The 21,674-nt window shown below is 38.1% G+C and overlaps 1 protein-coding gene across 1 annotated transcript in view; it reads left to right on the top strand.

Annotated features, from left to right (window-relative positions):
- RTF1 (RTF1 homolog, Paf1/RNA polymerase II complex component) overlaps positions 1–21,077 on the top strand; it is a 30,766-nt gene extending 9,689 nt beyond the window's left edge. The window contains exons 3-18 of the mRNA XM_071558403.1: positions 2,305–2,452; positions 3,916–4,120; positions 6,188–6,302; positions 8,603–8,714; positions 9,528–9,663; positions 10,252–10,429; positions 11,290–11,372; positions 11,711–11,798; positions 11,890–11,997; positions 12,578–12,655; positions 13,819–13,940; positions 14,278–14,335; positions 14,908–14,985; positions 16,082–16,177; positions 16,460–16,571; positions 18,299–21,077. Of these exons, the coding sequence (XP_071414504.1) occupies positions 2,305–2,452; positions 3,916–4,120; positions 6,188–6,302; positions 8,603–8,714; positions 9,528–9,663; positions 10,252–10,429; positions 11,290–11,372; positions 11,711–11,798; positions 11,890–11,997; positions 12,578–12,655; positions 13,819–13,940; positions 14,278–14,335; positions 14,908–14,985; positions 16,082–16,177; positions 16,460–16,571; positions 18,299–18,405 (1,824 nt within the window). The 3' untranslated portion in view covers positions 18,406–21,077. The remainder of the gene's footprint in view (positions 1–2,304; positions 2,453–3,915; positions 4,121–6,187; positions 6,303–8,602; positions 8,715–9,527; positions 9,664–10,251; positions 10,430–11,289; positions 11,373–11,710; positions 11,799–11,889; positions 11,998–12,577; positions 12,656–13,818; positions 13,941–14,277; positions 14,336–14,907; positions 14,986–16,081; positions 16,178–16,459; positions 16,572–18,298) is intronic.
- Positions 21,078–21,674: the final 597 nt, after the last annotated feature.

Below are 21,674 nucleotides of genomic sequence, written 5' to 3'. Positions count from 1 at the left end.
ATAATTTATTTGTCCTTAAGATTTGCTCTAACCCTTGTCTTGTCCTGTAGTGGTTCCAGGTATGACCAGGCATTTGTGAGAGATTGGGGTAACTGAATAAGCCCTGAAGCACTTGAGTTGGATGAGGAAGAATTTGGCTTTTCGACACTACTTAAACTGGGAAATGGACATAGAGGTCACTTGAATAAACAAAAATGAGATGAAGTGTAATCTCCAGAGTGAAACAGAAACCAAAGTACATTCCCTAGATTAGGACAGATTTTTTATTACCTTTTTTTTTGTTCAAGAGTTTGTCACACAGGGGGTTTTTCAGTCCTATTTTCTTAGTCCCAGGTTCCCTCTACAATTCTGCTTGTGAGTTAAAGGCTGAGAACAGTGATCTGTAACCCATGTATGTACAGCTGTTAAACATTTTATTAACTGAAGTCCTGCTGTTTTTTATCTGATCTTAACTTCTTTCATCTCAGCATGACCTCTCAGGGTCTTGATATAACTGTGTTGTATACTGTGGCTTTCTGTGTGCTGCTTCCTTGCTGTGAAGCTCACTGACATGTAATTCAGTGTCAGAACATTGAAAAGAAGTGGCAGAGCTCTGGGAAGGAGACACTTCTGCATCACTGCTGAATGCTTAATTTCAATTTCTTACTGTTATGTTTTCAGTGGTATGCTAGAAGTAGGTGAGGTCTTGAGCAAATAGCAAAATGTACCTTTTCACCTGAGAGATGATTCCTTAATCCTGAGGTCTGAACAGATTCAGGCTTGTTCTTAACTGATTTTACGTACAAGCTTGTTCTTAACTAATTTTTGTGACCATAGTTAACCAGAAATATTATTAGACAGCAGTATTGTTAACACTGAACAAATAAAACCTTAATGTGGAAGCCAGTAAAGACTTCACTACAAGCTCAGTGTGGTATAAAGTCAGATGCTTTCTCTGCAGTTTCTCACCTCTCCTGTGGACCGTAAGAGACTGGGGTACCTGCATAGGGTATGAATTGCAAGGCTCACCACTGTACTTTTACTTGGGGAAAAAAACCAACTTCTACATGGCCTTTGACAGTTGAATATATTTTGATACTGATGATGCTTAAAGAAGATGATGAAACAGTAAGTAATATGGAAGGTACAAGGCTGGGTGCGAGAGCAATCAAAACCTGGGAAATTGTAAAGCTATTAGGGGATCAGATAGTAGCTTGTAACTACTTGGTTGAGTTTCATCTAGAGTAATTAAACACCAGGGTTCTCAGAAGATAGTGCCTAATCAGGCAGAAAAATTCATCAAATTTGATGGAATGATTATTGCTTGGAAAGATGGACTTGATTCATCCCCCAGGGCAGGGTGAATGGGTGAGAAGCCTGAAGCTTGTGTGCACCTGAAGTCAAATCTAAAGTGACTTTTTTCCACTTAAGAGTAGCTTTGAGTGCAAGATCTGTTATGCAAAAGCATATTTGCTAACTTGAATTAGGAATATTTTTAATAGACTGCGTGCTTGAACAGATGGTGATGTGCATTAAAGATGAGAGTAATATAGAGGTATGAAGAGGATTACAGTCTGAAAATATACATATATATATATACACACACACACACACACACATTTATAGAAAAAAACCCCTGTTATATCCCTGAGGGTCACATGCCTGGTGAGTTTCTAGGCAAGGCATTGAAGTGCAAAATATTGTAAAGCCTTTAAGTAATACACAGGCAATCCTTATTGGTTTTATTTCTTTCTGGTTTACCCAGGTAGTTGGAACAAGGCAAAAATTCTCTTAAGAAATCACAGTGTAAGATAAATACGAGTTCTTCTGGAACTTTGGATTTAAAATGGCTGTCCATGTATTTGTGGTGATAGAAGTCCTGTACTTGGGAACTGCAATCTAAGTTAAAATAAGATAGGATAATAAGATAAAATTAAAATTAGAACTTGTCATTTTTTTTAGTTCCTGACTTCTGTGATTCTGATTTGATTCCACCTTGTGTATGTGGACAATAGTGCCACCACCTGCATCTATGAGCGAGTGCACCATTGGCTTCTTGCATAGAGATAAGGATAATGTAATTTTGATAAAACAGATTTTGGCAAGGCTGTCATATGTAATTTGTGTGCTTCATGAAATGTAAAATCTGCTCTTGGTTACATCTGTTGCTTCTGTTTATTACTAAACTGAAGCAAATCTTTACAAATGCAGTTGAACACATTTTTTGCTGTCAGGTATTGAACAGTTTTACTCCAGTGTTTTGGAGAAGGGAGAAGAGAGTGCTGTTAATTTCTCATGATCCCTTTCTTGGTTCTTTCCTTGCAGTGGACTGTTGGAGGTTCTAAAAACAAAAAAAAGGGAAAAGCGGGTAAGACAGAGAAGAAAGGAGCCATGAAGAAGCAGATGAACAAAGCCGCCTCTTCAGGCAGCTCAGATAAAGACAGCTCTGCTGAGAGCTCAGCACCTGAAGAAGGTAAGCTAGCACATGTGCATCTACTTACTGTGTGATTGCAAGTGCAGTTACCCTTTGTGCACACTGAACAGTAATGTTACATGGTGATGTTAAAGACCATCTTCAAAGACTTTTTGCTGTGTTACGGCTAGTCAGGGTAACTCAAACTCGCCATGGCTTGAAGTGAGTGTAATTCAGTCTAGCATTGCTGTGAGCACTCCATTGCAACTACAACACTAAATGCTCTTTCAGCTGAAGAATAGATTACATATTTCATTATTTGACTTCCTCCTGGAAAATTTTTTGCTTCCTTCTAGCATGCCGCATCTTTAGTGGGGGTGCCATTTTTATTCCCACTGACATATTTTCCCTTCCCAAATCTTTTGTGATGGCAAAGGTAGAGGTAGTATTTGTGATGCAAATAGGAGCTTATCTTGCATGTACTTGCTCCAAGTTGGAATTAGTGCACATTTATACTGACACAAAAGAAGATAAATAATTCCATATCTTTGTCAAAATTTTTTACATGAATATTCAATCTGTTTCAATGCTTCAAAACTTCTTGTGTTTTCTGTTTTCATTGTGCCTGTGAAGGTTTGCAGGTGCTTAGTTCCAATTTCAGTTCATACTAAAAAAAGAAAGTTAAAGAAAAATATGAAGGAGCCTGCAGTTTTAAGTATATCAAGCACAGCAGGGGCAGACAAAAGCATGAAGTGATTGAACCTGTATATATTAATGCTCACAAATCCAGGCTTTTTACAGTGTGAGCTTGCAAAGCTGGAAGTTTCCAGAAATACTAATACCAGAATGAAAGTGAAAGAAAGAATCCTAATGTCTGCTTTTGTGATTTAGTGTAATTTAGTTGATTAGGTGAGATAAACAAAGGGCTTGGACTTGAATCAAGTTTAAAGGTGGTGTTGCCCAGTACTACCAGGGAGTCATCTGTTCCCTAAGCCCATGTGTAACTGGCAGGGCTTGTTACAAGTAAGGGCCTTGCTAGCCATGAGGATATCGTGTTTCAACGTTGTCTCCTGATGTAGCAATTCATAGTGTTGCAGTCTTCAAATGAGTCATTTTGGTTCGTAGAGGTTACTGTATTGGTAGTGGGGTTTATAGCGGTGTTTCAAGTGCACACACAAAGTTATGGCTCTATATGCAACTTCTCAGGGACATAATCATATAGGCACAGAAATCTAAGACCGTAACACATTAACCAAAAGGCTTCCTAAAATTTGCTTGCTCTACTAAGAATTTTTACTTATAATCCAATTTGTCTTCAAATGCAGTGCCACTCATTTTATATATTTTTAACATGCATATATTATGGTAATTTCCACCTGGGTTTAGTTTTCATTATATGTATGCTTTTAGTATAGTGAAAGACGAGTGTAAAATTCAATCTTGCTATCCTTTGCTAATATGCTACAATGAAGTGGCTGGGCTTTGCCCCAGATGAATCTCACTACCTTATATTTTTGATTTAGGAGAAGTTTCTGACTCAGAAAGCAACAGCTCCTCATCTAGCTCAGATTCAGATTCTTCATCTGAAGATGAGGAGTTCCATGATGGCTATGGAGAAGATCTGATGGGAGATGAAGAAGACCGGGCTCGACTGGAACAAATGACAGAAAAGGAGAGAGAGCAGGAACTGTTTAACCGGATAGAGAAGAGAGAAGTGCTAAAGAGAAGGTGAATTTGATACATTTTGGTATTTGGTAACAAATTCTTACAGACCATATGGAGAGTATGCTGACTGTGCTCTCAAGTTTACAATCCAAGCATTTAGCACTGTAAAGTGAATTAAGCTTCATTTTATGTTTTTTTGCATTATGTGTCCTTGTAGCTGGTTGAGAAGCACACAGCAGGAGTTCTGCATGTTCTTGTAAAAGTTTTCTGAAAGTTCCCCTCTGTTGAATACACATGGTTCTATCAGCTACCCTTGTAGCTGTCTTACTGCTTCACAGATTAGATGTCAAACAGTCAGAAAGCGTGCTTTCTCTTCTGTCTTTGTTATATTAGCTTCTTACGCTGATACTTTAGAAAAATGCAAACAAAGCATAAGGTGTACATGAGCTTCTGGAAATGTTTGGAAAACAATGGTGAAGCAAAGAGCAGTGTTTGAGTTGCCTGTATATGGGTGTGAAACCGGTTTGGCTCCTAACAGAAGAGAGAGATACTGAAATAATGAAGAGTGGTGTTGGATATGTCATTTTCGTGGGATTTTTGTGGATTTCTACCTTATATCTTGTGGTTTTGTTTTGTTTGTCTGTTACTGATATGGTGTCCAATCAGGCAGCTTCTTTGCAGTAAATGTATTTTTCTTCTCATTTGTCTAATCAAAAAGATTTGGTGCATATGAGACAAATTTTCTCCAGTTTTTTTCTTCTTTAGCACCTTCTCTTTTCTCAGTTGCTGAGAAGTTTCCCTCAAGGCCTGACATCTGTCAAGTAAATCACATCACTACAAGTGACTGCCAAGACTGTCCATTTCTCTAACCCTGGTTAGAGCACTCCCTGCCTGACTATGGTTTTAATGCTACATTCAGTATCTTATGGGGTCTGCTGCTCCCCTCAAAAGGATCAGAATGATTGAAAGTTGGGATTTAGATCATGTCGAAGGACATCATATTTTTAAATTTTATTCAATATTTCTTAATTAACTGAATGTCTGTCTTGTAGAAAGAATGCTGCAGAGTATTTATTACAAGCTAAGCAATCTAAGCTGGACTTACTGATTTAAATTAATTTCTTCTGCTCTTTGTAAAGATCTGGCAGGTAGAACTAAGAGTGTGGTGGGGTAGTCACTTAACTTTATAGTAAGCTGAATCTTTCAAAAGCTTTCTGTATGCACCTTATGCTGTGAGTTCATTGGAATTACAGCAGGCATTGCATTTGATACAATGCCTGTGCCTTATGTGTTGTGCTTTGTGTTAAAAGCATGAAGGACAATGAGCTTATCTGGCACTTCAGTTTGTTGTCTGCAAAATCCAGAAAAAGAGTGGACTGTGTAATGTGCATGTGGATAACATGTTTTGAATTTCAGTTATTGGAAGTTAAGTAATTTTTTTTGTGTTTGTCCATATGCACATGTCACTAAAGCAATGACCAGTCCACAGTGCAGTGGAGCCTATCATGAGACTGTTCCATTGGAATCACTACTCTTCTGATTACAATGGCTGAAAAGAAGATATCAGGGTGATATATTTCATGAAAGTAGAAAATGGAAGTGCCTAAATTCTCCTGCAGAAGCTGCCAGAGTCTGATGAGAATCTGTCTGCTGAAGGAGAACTCGCTGAGACTTCTTTGTGGTCATTCTTATACAGATCAGTGCCAGTAGAAAGGTGAAATTCAAGCATGAAAAAGTTAGCATGATAGTGGCTTTAAACAAAAAAGTTTTTAGCTGTTTAGGTTCAAATGATGTGAAATAGCCAGTTGATTTTAGAGTTGGAGGCAGCATGCAATGATCACTATACTGGCAAAGAGGAAGATAGGATAAGGACAGATTTCTGTGGAATAGTCATTGCTATGTGGTCTCATCTGCCCTTTAGGTTAGCTCTCAGTAAATCTGCACTTTTCTATGCTCAGTGTTTCTTCACTGTATTTTCTTGGGGAGGGGAAGGACAGGATAGCATTAAAGGAACAAGCAGCTGAAATGTTCCTTGCAGTCTAACAACTGTGACAGCATCTGAGCAGTCCTTTGCTCTCCCAGGGAGAGCATTTTTTCATACATTCTTTTTGTTTCAATATCTGCTTCTAGATTTGAAATCAAGAAAAAACTAAAAACAGCAAAAAAGAAAGAAAAGAAAGAGAAAAAGAAAAAGCAAGAGGAGGAGCAGGAAAAGAAAAAACTCACGCAGATCCAGGAATCCCAGGTAGGAAATTAAACTGTTCTTAGTAACAAATTGTTCTCCCTTGGCAATAAGAGGTAGGATGCTGCCTCTCGCTGTCCCTGATGTTTTTTCTTCATGTAAAAAAATGTAGTAATCAGGTCAGAACTTAGTTTATTTACATGGTCAAACTATCTTTAGTATTTCCAGTTCATTTAAATAAATCAACATATTTGGACTGCTGAGGGGTGCACTGATAACTCCTTTTATTGAAAAATGCAAAATTGCAGCTATAGTAGAGTTGCTGTGATAGTCCTCCCATGTTAGAACAGGAAAGCCAACCTTTTACAGTTGCTTTAGCCAAACTTCTGTCATTCAGTCTGAAACATTACATACACACCCTTTCTTGCAAATGAAAGTTTGAGAGACCAAACCAGAAACTGCTGAGCTGTTGTCTTAATTATTTTGCACACGCATACAGTGTTAAAAATACTTTGTACGGAAAGGATGTCAAGGAAAAGCTTGAATGCCAGGAGGAGCAGAAATAGTTCTATAGTTTTTCCACCTCCAGTAGCAAAAGGATAACACCAGTTTTTGGGGCGCAGCCTGTGTAGCTGAAATTTAGTTTCAGATAACTGAAGTGGCTGTAGTTGCAAATGGTGAAGATCCTGGCAGTGATATAATGTCGGGGCAGATAGACTCCCAGAGCGAAATGGGATTAATCTTCCCTAACTTGAGCCACTAGTTGATCGTTTGCACTTGTCACCTCTAACTTTGTGCCATGAAGGAGGGCATCTTCAGCTGATATGTTATTTTCTGGTGAAACAGATGTTTAACACTGAAATCAAATTAGGTGGGGTGAATATTCCCTTAGGCACATGTTAAGTAAAGTGAATCTCATCTCCCTACTCCTCCAACTCCATATGTGTGTACACTTAAATAGTCCATCTATATAGTCCACCTATAATCTTAAATAGTCCATCTAAAATAGTGTAAGTGGATACGCATATATGCATGTGTAAAAGGGTTTGATTTCGAGTTCTTTTACAGTGCCTTGCAGAAATTACTTCACCTTAGCTCAAAGGACTGTCTTTTATACTTGTTATAGAGGCTACTTTCTGTGTAACCTGGTATTCCAGACAGACCCATTAGAAATGGAAAATGCTCAAAGACTTACAAAGTTTAAAATTTTGGATCCATATTGCAGACTTTACGAACAACTGTATTTCGGCTTGTGCTGGTTTAAAGGTAAACCAGCAGGAGAAATGAATGCAACTCAAGAAGAGATTACAAGTCAGAATTAAAATTTCATAAAAAGATTACAATAAATGCAGTGATACAAAGAGAAATTGATTTTAACCTACAAAAACAAGAAGTATAACCCAGTACCCTGGGGCACAGACAGAATGGTGTTCATGAGCCCCTGTGCTGAACCCACATGGTCCCCCCAAGTCCAAAAGTAAAAGGAAAGGAAAACTTGTTGGTGAGGATGATGGTCGCAGTCTGGTTGAGAGTGGTGGTTCTGTCCTGTCATGGTTCTGGTCCTCCTCTGGATCCGACGAGTGGTACCAGAAGTCTCCAAACCCCAAGATTATATACCCTCTGGTTCGGATGGGAATGCCCAGTACCACCCCCAGGGCGAGGAGTTTCACAATGGATGATTGTGAGTCATGGGATATTCCTGGAGTCCTTGATGGCCCATTAGGAGACATGATCCCTCAGACTGGGTTCTCTAATATCCAGCTTGTAGCCCAAGGGGTCAGATGTGCCCTGGGCAGCTGCTGAAAATGATCCATTGTTAACAATTCATTAGAAATCATGTAGAGGGTGTAGAATACACAGTTTTGGTTGCACCCACACAGTAATAAGCTGGTCGCAGCTGCTCTGACTAGGAAACTACTTTTAACTATTTTTTAACATAACTTTTTTCTTTGCTACTGAATGAGAACAAGTGCTTTGTTTTGACCTTGCAGAAGGAGAAGAAAATGACAAGAATATTCATCCAGTTTTATCTCATTACCTGTTATTTGGAGAATTATTTCCATTTTATTTCTTCAGTCTTTTTTTAACTTTAAGGAGGAATTTTGAGACTAAAGCTTGCTGGCAGAAATGTTGAAGTATAAATATGTTCGTTATTTTTTATTTGAAGCATGATAAAGAAATATTCTTCAAACTGATTTCCCTATCTCCAATCTCCACAAAAAATGAAGTGACAAAAACTGATTTAGAAAAGGACTTGTTAGTAATTTTTATTTGAAATATTTTCAAAGTGTGCAAATAATCTGTTTTCATGCTTTTCAGTTTATGAATTTATGGTATTGAGGGTCTTTTTGTGCATGTTTTAGGTCATGTCACATAACAAAGAGCGGCGATCAAAGCGAGATGAGAAGCTAGACAAGAAATCTCAGGCCATGGAGGAGCTAAAAGCAGAAAGAGAGAAAAGGAAGAACAGAACAGGTATGAAAGCATGTTGCTATTGCTACGGTTTTTGAGGCATTATTACAGGTTTCTGAAAGTGCTACTTCCTGTTTCAAATTAACACAACAATCCCACATCTTGGAGTGAATGAATTCTGTGTCTGTGTTCTCCTTAGTCTTTTGCCCAACATAACCACCTAAAGTATTGTCACCACTGATGCTGTATTCCTCACTCCTGCCCCTCCCTATAGTAGTCTAAAAACGAGGTTTCATCACAGTTCACTGAATGGCTCTTAGTAATGTTTAGTTAATGTATTTGAATTGGTCACTTAGCTTCACAGTTATTTAATCTCTAAACCATCCAAACTGTATATATTGTACTTATGCTATGATATATACAATTTGCTTGTTTCTTCACCAGCACATCATCTTGTCCATCTTGCTACTGAATTTTGATGCAACACTTTTTGTTACTCTGCTGAGTTTTATTGTGATCATCTCCACACAAAGGTTTTTTTCCTTGCAAAATAACAATGAGTTGACTGATCATAATAGTTTTATCTTGTGTATCCAGTTGTTACACCCATCTTGAATTACTGTGTGCAGTCAAGTTGGGAGACTGAAGATAAGTACAACTGAGATTTAAGATGCTTTTAAATACTTTGTATATATTCAAAGAGAGAAATCAATGCTTAGCTTACTAGTGGATTTGAACATGTCACTTGTATTCAGCACTAAATTAATAGCTATCTGCCTCATGGACTTTTTTTAAAACAATTAAGTTTCATCTCTTAAAGGAAGCTTTCATAAAAGATTTACAGCTTGCTTTTCCTTGTCTCTGCCCTTCCCCCAGCGGAATTGCTTGCAAAAAAACAGCCATTAAAAACTAGTGAAGTATACTCTGATGATGAAGAGGAGGAGGAGGATGATAAGTCTAGTGAGAAAAGTGATCGTTCATCCAGATCGTCATCCTCTGATGAAGAGGAAGAGTAAGTAGTAAAGTAGTACTGGACTATGATTACCTGTGTGTTCAAAACCAGAGATCCGCTTTAGGCGGACTCATGCTATGTTGGAGGGTTATTTGGGGTGGTTCAGTGTCTCTAGTGTTTTTGCCTCTAGGCAATAATTACATTGCTCAGATCTGAGTCCTTGGCACTATATCGTGTTTCATGGGACTCATTTACCTTGGATGGGTTTCCAACTTCAGTTTCTCTGCTGTTACCTTTAGCCCAGATTACCCTGCTCTTTACAGATTTGTTTAGCAGCCACAGAATCTTGGCATATATCAGGGCAGAGATTTGAGCTGCCTTACCTTAAAGCATTAGTCTATAAACTGCTTTGGTGTGTGTCTTTCTGCTTTGTGGTTGCAGGGGCAGTAGGTAACAACTCTGGGACTTCGCACGAAGCCTTTATCATGAATTCAAAATTCACACCCCTACAGTCACCCTAGTGCATGATGAATCATTCCTTTTACTAGTAATTTAAAGAGCGCTCATGCTGCACCCTATTCATGATCCCTTTTTTGGTGATTATGTCGCTACTTTTTTCTTCATTCCCTCTCACCTTTCCCAAATCAGGAAAGAAGAAATTCCTCCGAAGTCCCAGCCAGTGTCCTTGCCTGAAGAACTGAACCGAGTTCGGTTATCGCGACACAAGCTGGAACGCTGGTGTCATATGCCCTTCTTTGCCAAGACAGTCACTGGCTGCTTTGTCCGTATTGGCATAGGCAATCACAACAGTAAACCTGTTTATCGGGTGAGTTTAGCTCTGAGGCGTTTAGTTCTGTTTTTAGTGCTGTAATATAATACTTGCAGCTTATCCATTCTCAAGTACCTGTGATTGTTTGACTGATGGATTGATATAAAAACATTGCTTATAACCAGAAAATGTGATTGCTGCCAAAGAAGTGGAGGAGACTGGCTAAAAAAAATAAATCCATGGGGAAGCTGGGGGAGAGATACATTAGTGAGAGAGAAGGAGCACTAACAAAGCCTGTTTTTCCAGCTTTGGTTCATGTTGTCTTGTCTCATCATTTGTATTGCAAACTAGAGTTCCAGACTCTGCTCAAACCAAGTAAGGATGAGTAACATTCACTCCTTATTTCTGGGACTGTTGCCAGGTTATTGTGTGGTCTTGATTCTTTTATAAAGCATGTCTAGTACATCAGTGTGCCTTCAGGAGAGATTGAGAACACGATTTTGTTTTTCTGTTTCATGGCTGTAAGCATAGGATGTAATAATATTCTCTAAAATTGCATTAAAAAGGCCCGCAGAAGAGCTGTGTTTAATATGTAAGCAGCCTTGGTGCACTTTATTTGGGACATATATTTACCCAAAACAACATTAGTTGAAAAGGACGTAGGAAAAGCAGAAGCTGTACACTATTTGGTCAGGAAGACAGAGCTGAGGAGAAGAAAAAACTCAAAAGATGATACATTAAGCAACCAATTCCGTACCTGATAATGTACACTGAAGAGTCTTGCTTTCCTTGATCTGGTTAGAATTGTTAGATGCAGGTTTTTGTCACTAGTAAAAAGGCTTGAATATGCCAGATATTCCGGGAACACAAAAAACCCTCTCTTACATCTTCCTCTGGTGTATTTTACTCTGTGACAGGTTGCTGAAATAACCGGTGTGGTAGAGACTGCAAAAGTTTACCAGCTTGGTGGTACGCGGACAAACAAAGGACTGCAGTTGCGGTAAGATACTAAAGTAATCCCCTTTAATTCATGAATCAGTGTTCTTTTAATAGCTAATAATGCTCTGTGTGTGGTTTGGAGGTGAGAAGTAAAAAAAAAGACTGGACCCTGTCATGCTACTTACTACTAGAATGTTGGGGTTGAGTTTATTTGTGGGGTTTTTTTCTCCTTGTGTGTAATGGAAGGTATAAAAACCAAAAAGTCTCATGCAGGGTGTTATGAGTGTATTGACCTCTGGTTGTCTGGTTTTGGACTTCTTTAATCAGTTTACACCTATAGGTCCAAGATCACCACTCTGTACTGTCAAAAGGGGATGATGTTACACTTTCTTGTTGCAGGCACGGCAATGATTCACGCGTATTTCGTTTGGAGTTTGTCTCAAATCAGGAATTTACTGAAAGTGAATTTATGAAGTGGAAGGAAGCAGTAAGTTTGCCAGACTTTAGTTTCTTCTGAGTGGCCTGGCCTTCTGCCAAGCATACTTTAAGTGGAAAGTAACTCTATCTCTTGTGTTTAGATGTTCTCTGCTGGGATGCAACTACCCACACTAGATGAGATAAACAAGAAAGAACTGTCCATCAAAGAAGCCCTCAACTACAAATTTAATGATCAGGACATTGAAGAGGTAAACAGTGCATTGTAGTGAGGCTTAGAAGTGACAGAAGCTCATGGAGTAGTGCACTAGCTGTTACAAAGCAAAAGGATCATGTTATTTACTTTCTAATAAGGAAATAAAGGGCTCGAAATCAAGTTTCATAACTGGATAGAGTATCTTGATGGTCCCACTGTTGTTTGGTGCTCACTCCTGCTTTTTTTCATCCTTTGTGCCCTATTGCTTTCTCTTGAACTTGTGTTGTGAAGCTCTGAACACCTAACCTGAGTATGGAAACTTAGTTCTCAAGTTCTGTAAAAGCTAACAGCATCATGATATTTGCATTTACCACAGTTTCTGCTGTTTAATGCTTGATTAATACTGACCAAAGGTCATTAGCATCAGATTTTCGTAGGTCATAAGAGAGGAGAATGGAGCTGTAGCTCATTACCAGAGACAGAAATTTAGAAAAAAAAAGCATCAGAGAAGGAGCATAACTAAAATTCTGTGACAGTAAGTACATTTCATAGGTGATACTGATCTGTTGCATCTAAGTTATTGAAACAGTGATTTCATATTTACATATTTCTGCTTTTTCCTCTGCATCTTACAGATTGTGAAAGAGAAGGAAAGGTTCAGAAAAGCACCTCCAAATTATGCCATGAAGAAAACTCAGCTATTAAAGGAGAAGGTGAGGGATGAGATGATGCCTGCAAACTTAATATACCTTCTGATTTTGAAGAACTGGAGCTCATCTGGGTTTTGGCAGTAGTCAGCAGTAAGCTTGACTTTAAGTATGCAGCTAAAAGGTGGATGTCACGGTTCACTGCTGAGTTCAGGACACTGAGAATCCAGTTAGAGCTATTCTTTTTTTAAGAGCAATTGCTAACAATTACAGCTGCCTTTGTGTCCTTTAAACAAGGTCTTAAGTTCTTTTTCCTCTGAAACTTTTCCTCTTTTCCTTTGGTTTGTTTTTTGGGTTTTTTCAGAGTACTCCATAATAGCATTGAATTCGTGTACTTATTTTTAAAATAGGAAAAATAAAAATTGTTACATTTTTTACTTGAAGATAATTGAGTTATCACTTTATGGCCAGTAATTTATATTAAAAAAAAAGGTGGCTGAAAGATTTACTTACCACTGAACTGTTTTACATGTAGTCCTCCTGGAACAAATAGACTTAACAGTGTTGAGAAGCCAAAGCCAACAGGTGAAGAAACGAAGGAGTCTTAAACATCTCTGAAGATAAAGATAAACATAACACGTTTTGTTTTTACTCATGCAGTCGTTTTTCGAGGTATTCATGCAGTAAAAACAAAGAATTTTTCGTAATTTGCATTCCTTGGCTTAACTGTATTGTTCAGTCACTGTTTTACTATGCACAAACATGTAAAATACTGGTTTCCCATCGCAGGAGGGTGCAATTGCTTTTTTTTGTCACCAGGTGGCATAAAAAGCTCCTGTCATGTGTTAGGAGGCTCTCCAGCTCCCTGAAATAAGTGGCAACTGGCAGTTGCTGAAATAATTCTTTTCCTGAGCTGATGATGTTAAATTTTAATGAAACCTGTAATTTGAATCATCTAACTGACTTGCCCTCCTTGTTCTGGGACTGGTGTTCCTACATCTTCCTTAGTTTAAGGGATTTCAATGGTTTTCACAGTTCTTCTGAATAAGAACTCCAGTTTTACCTTGAGCTGTAAGGACAGTGTAGCTCTTTGTTATATTCATACCACACAAGGAAGATTATTTGCAGCTGGCATAGGGTTAGCTGTCTGATTCACAGGTATATCCCATGTTTCTCTGACTAATTCTGTGGTAGAGAGTAAGGCCTAATGGATCACTGTTTGGTTGAAGGCTATGGCTGAGGACTTGGGGGACCAAGATAAGGCCAAGCAGATTCAAGATCAGCTTAATGAACTTGAAGAGAGAGCAGAGGCCCTAGATCGTCAACGAACAAAAAATATTTCTGCTATCAGGTAAGAAGCAGATACAGAAAATTTTCTTTCTTAAATAGTATCAATCAAAATAGAGAAACTATTGCAGTAGTGAATTAACTGCAGGATTTGTCTCTTCTTTCATGTACAATGTATTAGTGAAATCTGTACTGTGATGCCTCTGTTAGTGCTTGTGTATCTTCACTTTCTTGTGTCTCTCATTGATTAAAACATACCCCAGGTAGCAGTTGTGTTGCAATAAGAATAATTTGTGACCAGGATGAAGCTGTAAGAATGCTGTTCAGTGCTTTGTTGTGTAGAGATTGATAAATGACAGTCACTTTCTTTTTCTTTCCCTCCCTTTGTTTCCATTCTACAGTTACATCAACCAGAGAAACAGAGAGTGGAATATTGTTGAGTCTGAAAAGGCTCTTGTGGTAAATACTGCTGAACTATTACTTTTGTATGAGTAGTGATGAAATGATGTGAACAGGGAAAATTATATGGCGAAGTTACTAATTATTTTGAATGATCTGAATAATCTTCCATATAGGCAAATGACTTGATTTTAAAGCACATTATCCTTTTGCTAACATCAATTATCAGCAGATTAGTGACTGTAGTAGTGACTTAATGTGTTTCGTATGGGACAGAACTCAGAAAGGATACTCCAGAGAATAAAACAATGAAGGAGATGATCAATTCTCTGCAGTAACACTTTCATTAAGGAAAGGTTAAGCTTATTAAAAAGTGGTTAAGTATTAATATCCTGAGAGTTTTGTGCCTGTTTTCTGTATTGTATTTGACAAGGACAGGTTTGCTCTGTGAAGTGTAGGATGATGGGTGGGTTAAAATCTTTCTAATTTGAAGTTAGCTGTTGCTAATTTTCCTCTGATCTTGGTATTGGATATAGCTGATGAGTGCTTGTATGGCTGAGGTACTGTGAGAGAATTTACCAGGGTGTAGGTATCTAACTCTGCAAAACCATGTGCTTTTTCTTCTTCTCCAGGCTGAAAGTCACAGCATGAAAAACCAACAAATGGACCCCTTTACTAGGCGGCAGTGTAAGCCCACAATAGTGTCTAATGTGAGTGCAATACTAAAGTTCAATTGAGGCAATTTTCAGAAAACCCGAAACCAATCTAATGCAGAGAGTAAGACAGAAAGTTAGCAACTGTGCCAAATGCTATTAATGCCAGATGCCAATGTGAGATAAAGTTGAGTGAGATCCTGGTCTCATTTTTTTTTATTAATGCAAAGTGTGAAGGACATAAGTGATGTGGGTACGTACTGCAAAAGAAGCCATGATTTAGGCTTCTGTACTGAGTTGTTCTATGTAGAATTACTCAGATTGAGTTAGTGCTTAGAAGACAGTTTGCTTTAGGTGTGAGTTTCACTTCTAGCTAGCTGAAACTTTTTTGAGAGAGAAAAAGGAGAGGAGAGCAAACGTTTTTGGCCTGTAATGGATAAAGTAGTTCAACACAAACTTCCCATGTGATACTGTGGCAAAACCTGTTACTGCAGTCCCTGGCTGTATAACTGTTGAATAGCAAGGTGATCAACTCCCACTTCTAAATGATCTGGCCTTGTTGAGGCCTGTTCTAGAATAGTATGTGGTTCTGGTATTGAAAAAATCTGATCAGCTTGGCTCCTATCAATCTTTGGAAACCAGCAAGGGAATAGGAAGGAAATTATATTGCAGGGCTTGAATTAAACAATTATTGCTGAAATACTGCTTTATTAGAAAAAAAATCATAACTGAGTACCTTTATAGTAGACAGCTATTATGTATAGAAAACAGTCTTCTGAAGATTTCTTTTCTCTAGTGGAGTGTTTCAATCAGAACTGAAAGCTGGAAACAAATACATCTAGCAGTAGTATTAAGAGTAGTCACAGAAACAAACTATATCAACAGGAAATGTATTTCTCATTTTTTCAAAGAAACACTTCCTGAAGGATGATTTCAGTTTGTTTCTGTCAGAGACTTACATAGATATCAGGATGATTTCAGTTGTCTCTGAGATCCTGAAGTTTTGGGTGAACCGTGATAGACAGTCTATTATGGTTTTAGGTTTGTGGATATGAGCACTGTTTTAACAAAATGTAGTTACAGTTTTTGCCAATTTAAATCCAGTGGTTTTTGGGTTTTTTAATATATTTTTCCTAATATTTCCCCTTTGCAGTCCAGAGATCCTGCTGTACAAGCTGCCATCCTTGCCCAGCTAAATGCAAAATACGGATCTGGTGTATTACCAGATGCTCCAAAAGACATGAGTAAGGCAAGTTTCCATTTCTGTCTTTATTTTCCTCACAGTGCCCTTTTACTCTGTGAATCTTATGACTTACAGGTGTGCATGCTTCAATTCTAGAAATGGATATCCTGTAGATCGCTGTCGTAGAAAAGCAACAACCTTTTATTTCTTGGGAAAAGAAATTTAAGTTTCTCTAGCAGTATGAAAGCTAATCTAAGAATGTTTGTGACAGAAGAGGGCAAAAACATTTTTATCTCAATTTATCTAGACAGATAAGGGTTGGAGACTTACCTATAGTTTCTATTTCAGAGTCAAGGAAAAGATAAAGATGTGAACTCTAAATCAGCCAGTGACCTCTCAGAAGATCTTTTCAAAGTGCATGACTTTGATGTAAAGATTGATCTTCAGGTTCCTAGTTCAGGTGGGTGTTCCAGCTGAGTTTGGAAATGTGATTGTCCATCTCATTAAGGTAGAGCTCACTTCTACCAGAATAATTCTTTCAAAATTTATCAATGGACTTTTGAAAATGGGAACAAGGACTGTCATCTAGGCAAGTATCTTGAACTGAGGAGTGGGTATGTGATAGTGACATCCATTGAGAAAACAAGAACAACTGTATTGTATTAGACTAAAAACCTGTATACCCCCATATCCTTGCTTCAAAAGGAGATAAATGAGTGTTTTCTCATATATTCTTCCAGTCTACAGTATCTATGACCTTCATAATCTTTGGGGAACAGATGGGTATTGTATTTAATAAGTTTTGACAGCTACCTTGATACTGACTTTGTTAATTTGTCTAATTGCTTTTGAGGACAAATAAGTTTGGGTGTCTGTGATGTTCTGTTTCATAGTCTGTGTACATGCTCTGAGGATAAAGTATTTTTACTTCATTTTGAACCTCCTGCTTTATCATTTTGCTGTTCCCTACCTTAGGTATTGCAGATGGTATTTGAAGCTAAATTTTAGGGGAACATAAACAGAGGCCAGAGAGTGAAGATACAAACACAAACTTGCTGACTCTTCCTCTTCGTGAGCTTGACTTTGACAGCCTGTGTGGCAAGAACAGTTTAGTGTCATAGAATCATTTTGATTGGAAAAGACCCGTAAGATCATGGAGTACAACTGTTAACCCAACACTACCATGTCCCTTTGTTCCACATCTACACATCTTTTGAATGCCTTCAAGGATGGTGACTCAACCACTTCCCTGGACAGCCTGTTCCAGTGCTTGACAACCCTCTTGGTGAAGAAATTTTTCCTAATATCCAATCTAAACCTCCCTTAGGGCAACTTGAGGCCATTTCCTTGCATCCTGTCAAGTTGTTTCACAGTAGAGGGAAAGCATGGGAATATACTAGTGCAGTTTGACTCACAAGGTTTATGATTTCTTGCATTACTGGAAGGATTAGATCTGAAGTTTCTTGGAGAGGACAATAATTTAGGAAGTACTGTAAGAATTCACAAAGACTTAAAACCGTATTAGGAAGGTAGAGTAGGAGAAGTTGTCTTTCCAAACTAGGTTAAGATTAAAACTCTGGATGTAAGACTACAGAATGAGGTAGGATGCCAAGAACAGGAGACTTCCTGAAGACAGTGAGAGTTATGAAAATGAGAGCTAGCAAGCAGATGAGGACAAGGCACTGAAGGACACTGAAGAGAAGGATGAGACACACAGGTTTCTTAGAACACCATTTTGACATCTTACTTTGTGTGGTCTCCTTTCTTAACAGAAGAATCTGGAGATTTGTTAAAATGTGTATTGTAGATATGGATAGGAAATTTGAATTTGTCTGCTTACTGTCTGTCTCTTCATGCTTGCAGTTATGGGATAAAAATTTACCAAAGATCCCAGAACTGAACCTGAAAGCTGTTTGTACTCTGACTTCAGAGAGCTACAGTTTTCTTAAGAAATGAAAGTGTACTTATCAGCAGAAAGCTGGATTGACAAACAGAGTCAAAATTGCACAGGCTGTACCTCTGAAGATAAGCTCCCTGACATGACCTGTATTATTAACTGAAGTTCTAATCTGATGTATACCAGAGAAGTCAAACAGGAATTTGTGGTGAAATTATCAGCAAAAGGAGCAAGTAAAAATTTGTAATTTTCATGTATTTTGGTTCTCACTCTTTTCTTATCCCTTACAGAATCAAAGGCACTGGCCATCACCTCCAAGGCTCCTCCAGCAAAAGATGGTGCCCCACGGCGGTCATTGAACTTGGAGGACTACAAAAAGAGACGGGGGCTTATTTGAGCATGCCCGCTCTGCTGCTTCTGATCCTGCATGCTCCATGATGATGTCCTACCTTTTCTTCCTCCCTTTTCAGTTTTCCCTTCTGGGTTGGAGCAGCAATGGAGCTGGGAAGAGACTCTTTAAAACTGCCAGTCATCTGTAACATAAACCATTCAACTATTTACTGTATAGACGTCCCTTCTTGCCCTTTCCTCCTGCTCCCCTCACAAATGTGGATCTGTGCTATTTGGGGTTTTCCCATTTCTTTTAGTTTGAGTTTTGTTTTTATTTTGTTGATGCAGCTCGTTGGTCCACTCTGTGTTCAGTATTAGCCTGAGGTCTGGATTTCCATAGAAATCTCTTGGCAGTCACAGAATCAGCACTTGGTGATCTCCCCTTACATACCACCACAGGCACAGTGAATAAACATTGGCGCGAGGCCTTTGTGGCTGGAAGGTCATCTGCACTTTCTTCCTCCTCTTCTTCCTCCTTCATCCTAGCTTTGGAGAAGGGAATCTTCAAAAACTGGCCTAGGTTCAAAGTGTAAATTTTTTTGGAGGGTTGTGTGACTTTTTTTCAGGTGTTTTTTATCATTTTTAAGCTGCAGTACTATTTGTATCTGTCTGTCACAGTTCTTTACGGCTGTTTTGAATTTCTACCAGCTGTACTTGAGCATCTGAAATTGCAAGAAAGAAACTCATTAAATGTGATTCTTCTTACTAAAACGGCTTGGCTGATATAGCTGTTTAACTTCATGTTCCCTTTTTTAATTACACGTAAATGATGAGAAAGAGGTACACAGTTCTTAATGTGGGACTCGTCATCTGTAGCACATCCAGTCTCCAGCTATAACTGGGTGAAGTAGCTTTTTGTGAGATGACCCTGGGGTGCTCATTGATTGGGCTTTAATTTCTTCTCCAGGCCTTCAATACTGTTAAGTCATCATGTTTTCATTGGGCTCCAGCTCACTTTGTTTCTTGCTTTATGAACTGTTTAAATGGGGCTTCTATAAACAAACAAAAAGTTTAAAAAAAAAATTTAAAATCACATTGTGTGGATGGGGAAGGACATAATGATAAGGTCAGTGGGCAGTGTATGAGAGGTACCTGATGCACATTTTTCATGTATAAACTAGTACAAGTGGAGTGCAACATGAGCACAAGAATTGTATGGCTTTATGGAATATTTGACTGGACACAAGTTGACAGCTAAATTATCACTCAGGTGTAAAAAAAAAAACCAGAAAAAAATCAAGTGTAAATATAAGCAACATTTAACAAAGAACTTTTCCAAACAAGATACAACTAAATATATGAAACTAAGAACTAAATTTAAAGAGAATTAGAAGTCTCAAAGGTTAGAGGCCCTCTTTCAGGTAAGCATGCTAGCGCATTTGTTCCTGCTCAGGGCAGTACATATATAATAACTTAAGCACTGAACTGGATAGGAATGTTTCCGGGGGACCCTGAAGAGGGAAAATGCTGATGCTCTTCTTGTGTCAGAGCATTACTATTTTTCTGAAATCATACACTGGTTACGTTTAAACCTGTGTTTGATATTTTCTTGTTGGATTCTTAATGAAACTTTAATCTAGTTCTTATTTAACTTCCTCTTTCTTTTTTTAACAGTAGCTTTAAAGAAACATCGTGTAATTGTGTGCAGACTGATTCTATGAACTGTGTATAAAAAGAAAATCAACCTATGAAGCAGCTCTTGCCTACATGTAAACAAATAATTAAAATATTTCAATACTTATTTACTGAATAGTCCATAGTTATAGGACACGTGGATTATTCTGTAAATATGTAATCATAGACTGCTTTTTTTGATGGCCTATTTTAGCAGCTTCTCTGGAGTTGTAGTAGGCTCTCACATATGTGTACTTTTAACTTTTTAAGATTGGATTTATGGAATCTACAGTCATAACTTCATAGGAAATGTGATTAACTGTGTAGAAATGCATTTGATATGATTTCGTTTTTTTCAACAGCTTCAATGATGTTACAGATTTGTACTTTAAAAGAAGTCTAAACTTACTTTGCCATAGCCAGTTTTCAAAATAATCACTCTCCAAAGCTTTGCAGAAATAATTGCCTAATCAAGCAATTCAGGAACTGATTTTTCCACAGAAATGCCTCAGAGTTCTGACATGCAGTGACAAGTCTCTAAAGGTAAATACAGTATTTTAATATGTTTGGCCTTGCTGTATTGGTTTTAGTTCATTTCTACATTTGGTACCACAAGAGTAATCTATACCATGGCCAAAATGTGGGTGAGACCCCTAAGGTGTTGGAAGTAACTTTAGTAACAATAACCAAAACAGAGGAGATGCAGCAAGTTTAGGATGTCAGTCTTAATGACGAGCTATGTCCTAGTTATCTGCAACTATGAAACTGCCACTTACCCTCTCAAAGTCTCTGGATTTTGCTGAATTTAAGAGAGGTAACAGTCAGTAAATTATCATGCAAACCTCTTATATTGAGAATAATACATGAAGAAAGTACTCTTGAATAGTTACAGAATTGTATGAAAGCTGTTATCTTTTTTCTTTAAATGCATGTAAAGGTGAGTGATTATACCTCCCACTTGTTAGAGGGGGAGAGATTCGTTTACTTTGTTTTGTTGGTGTCCTAGCATAGTTCATCACAGTTGTACAGACTTCTATAAATAAAATTGGTTTGTTGGTTTAATAAGGTTGATTGTTTATCCCTTGATCTGAGGTGCTAAGAGTTTCCTGTCTGGAATTTGGTTCTTTAGAAACTGACACTTCACTTACCAGGCTGAGTGATTATCTTTAATACCAATACTGTAAAATAATTAATGAAAATAAATCCTCCTTTTTTGGAAGAGGAACTGTTAACTCCTGGATCACTCTGTAACTCTTGGAGTTGGTCCTTATCACTAGAAGGTGCTTGAAAGAAGGATGAGTTCTTCCAAGATGTAAGGAAAAAAGTATCACCCCTAGGACAGTCAGACAGTGCACTAGGTTTTCCAGAGAAACTTTTCTGTCTTCATTTTGGGATTCTCAAGAGAATGCTAGATTAAGCCATGAGTAACATAATCCAACCTTGTAGTTTACCCAGCTTTGAGTAGGAGGGTGGGCTGGAGACCTCCCTAAGTCATCTCTCTGACTTGAATTATTTTGTGATTCTGTAAGTAATTTCATATTGCTTTCTCCAATCTTTGTCTTCCCTGCAAGTACTGCCCCCTCCCCATCCCCATTCCAACATGCAGACTACAATGCAGCACATGGAATTTGTCTCACAGACATAGTGTTTTAGGATGACCAG

The sequence above is a fragment of the Pithys albifrons genome, chromosome 6, assembly GCF_047495875.1.
Source record: "Pithys albifrons albifrons isolate INPA30051 chromosome 6, PitAlb_v1, whole genome shotgun sequence".
Lineage (NCBI taxonomy): Eukaryota > Metazoa > Chordata > Aves > Passeriformes > Thamnophilidae > Pithys > Pithys albifrons.
Note: the sequence above shows the minus strand (reverse complement) of the source record. Positions and strands in the feature narration are given on the sequence as shown.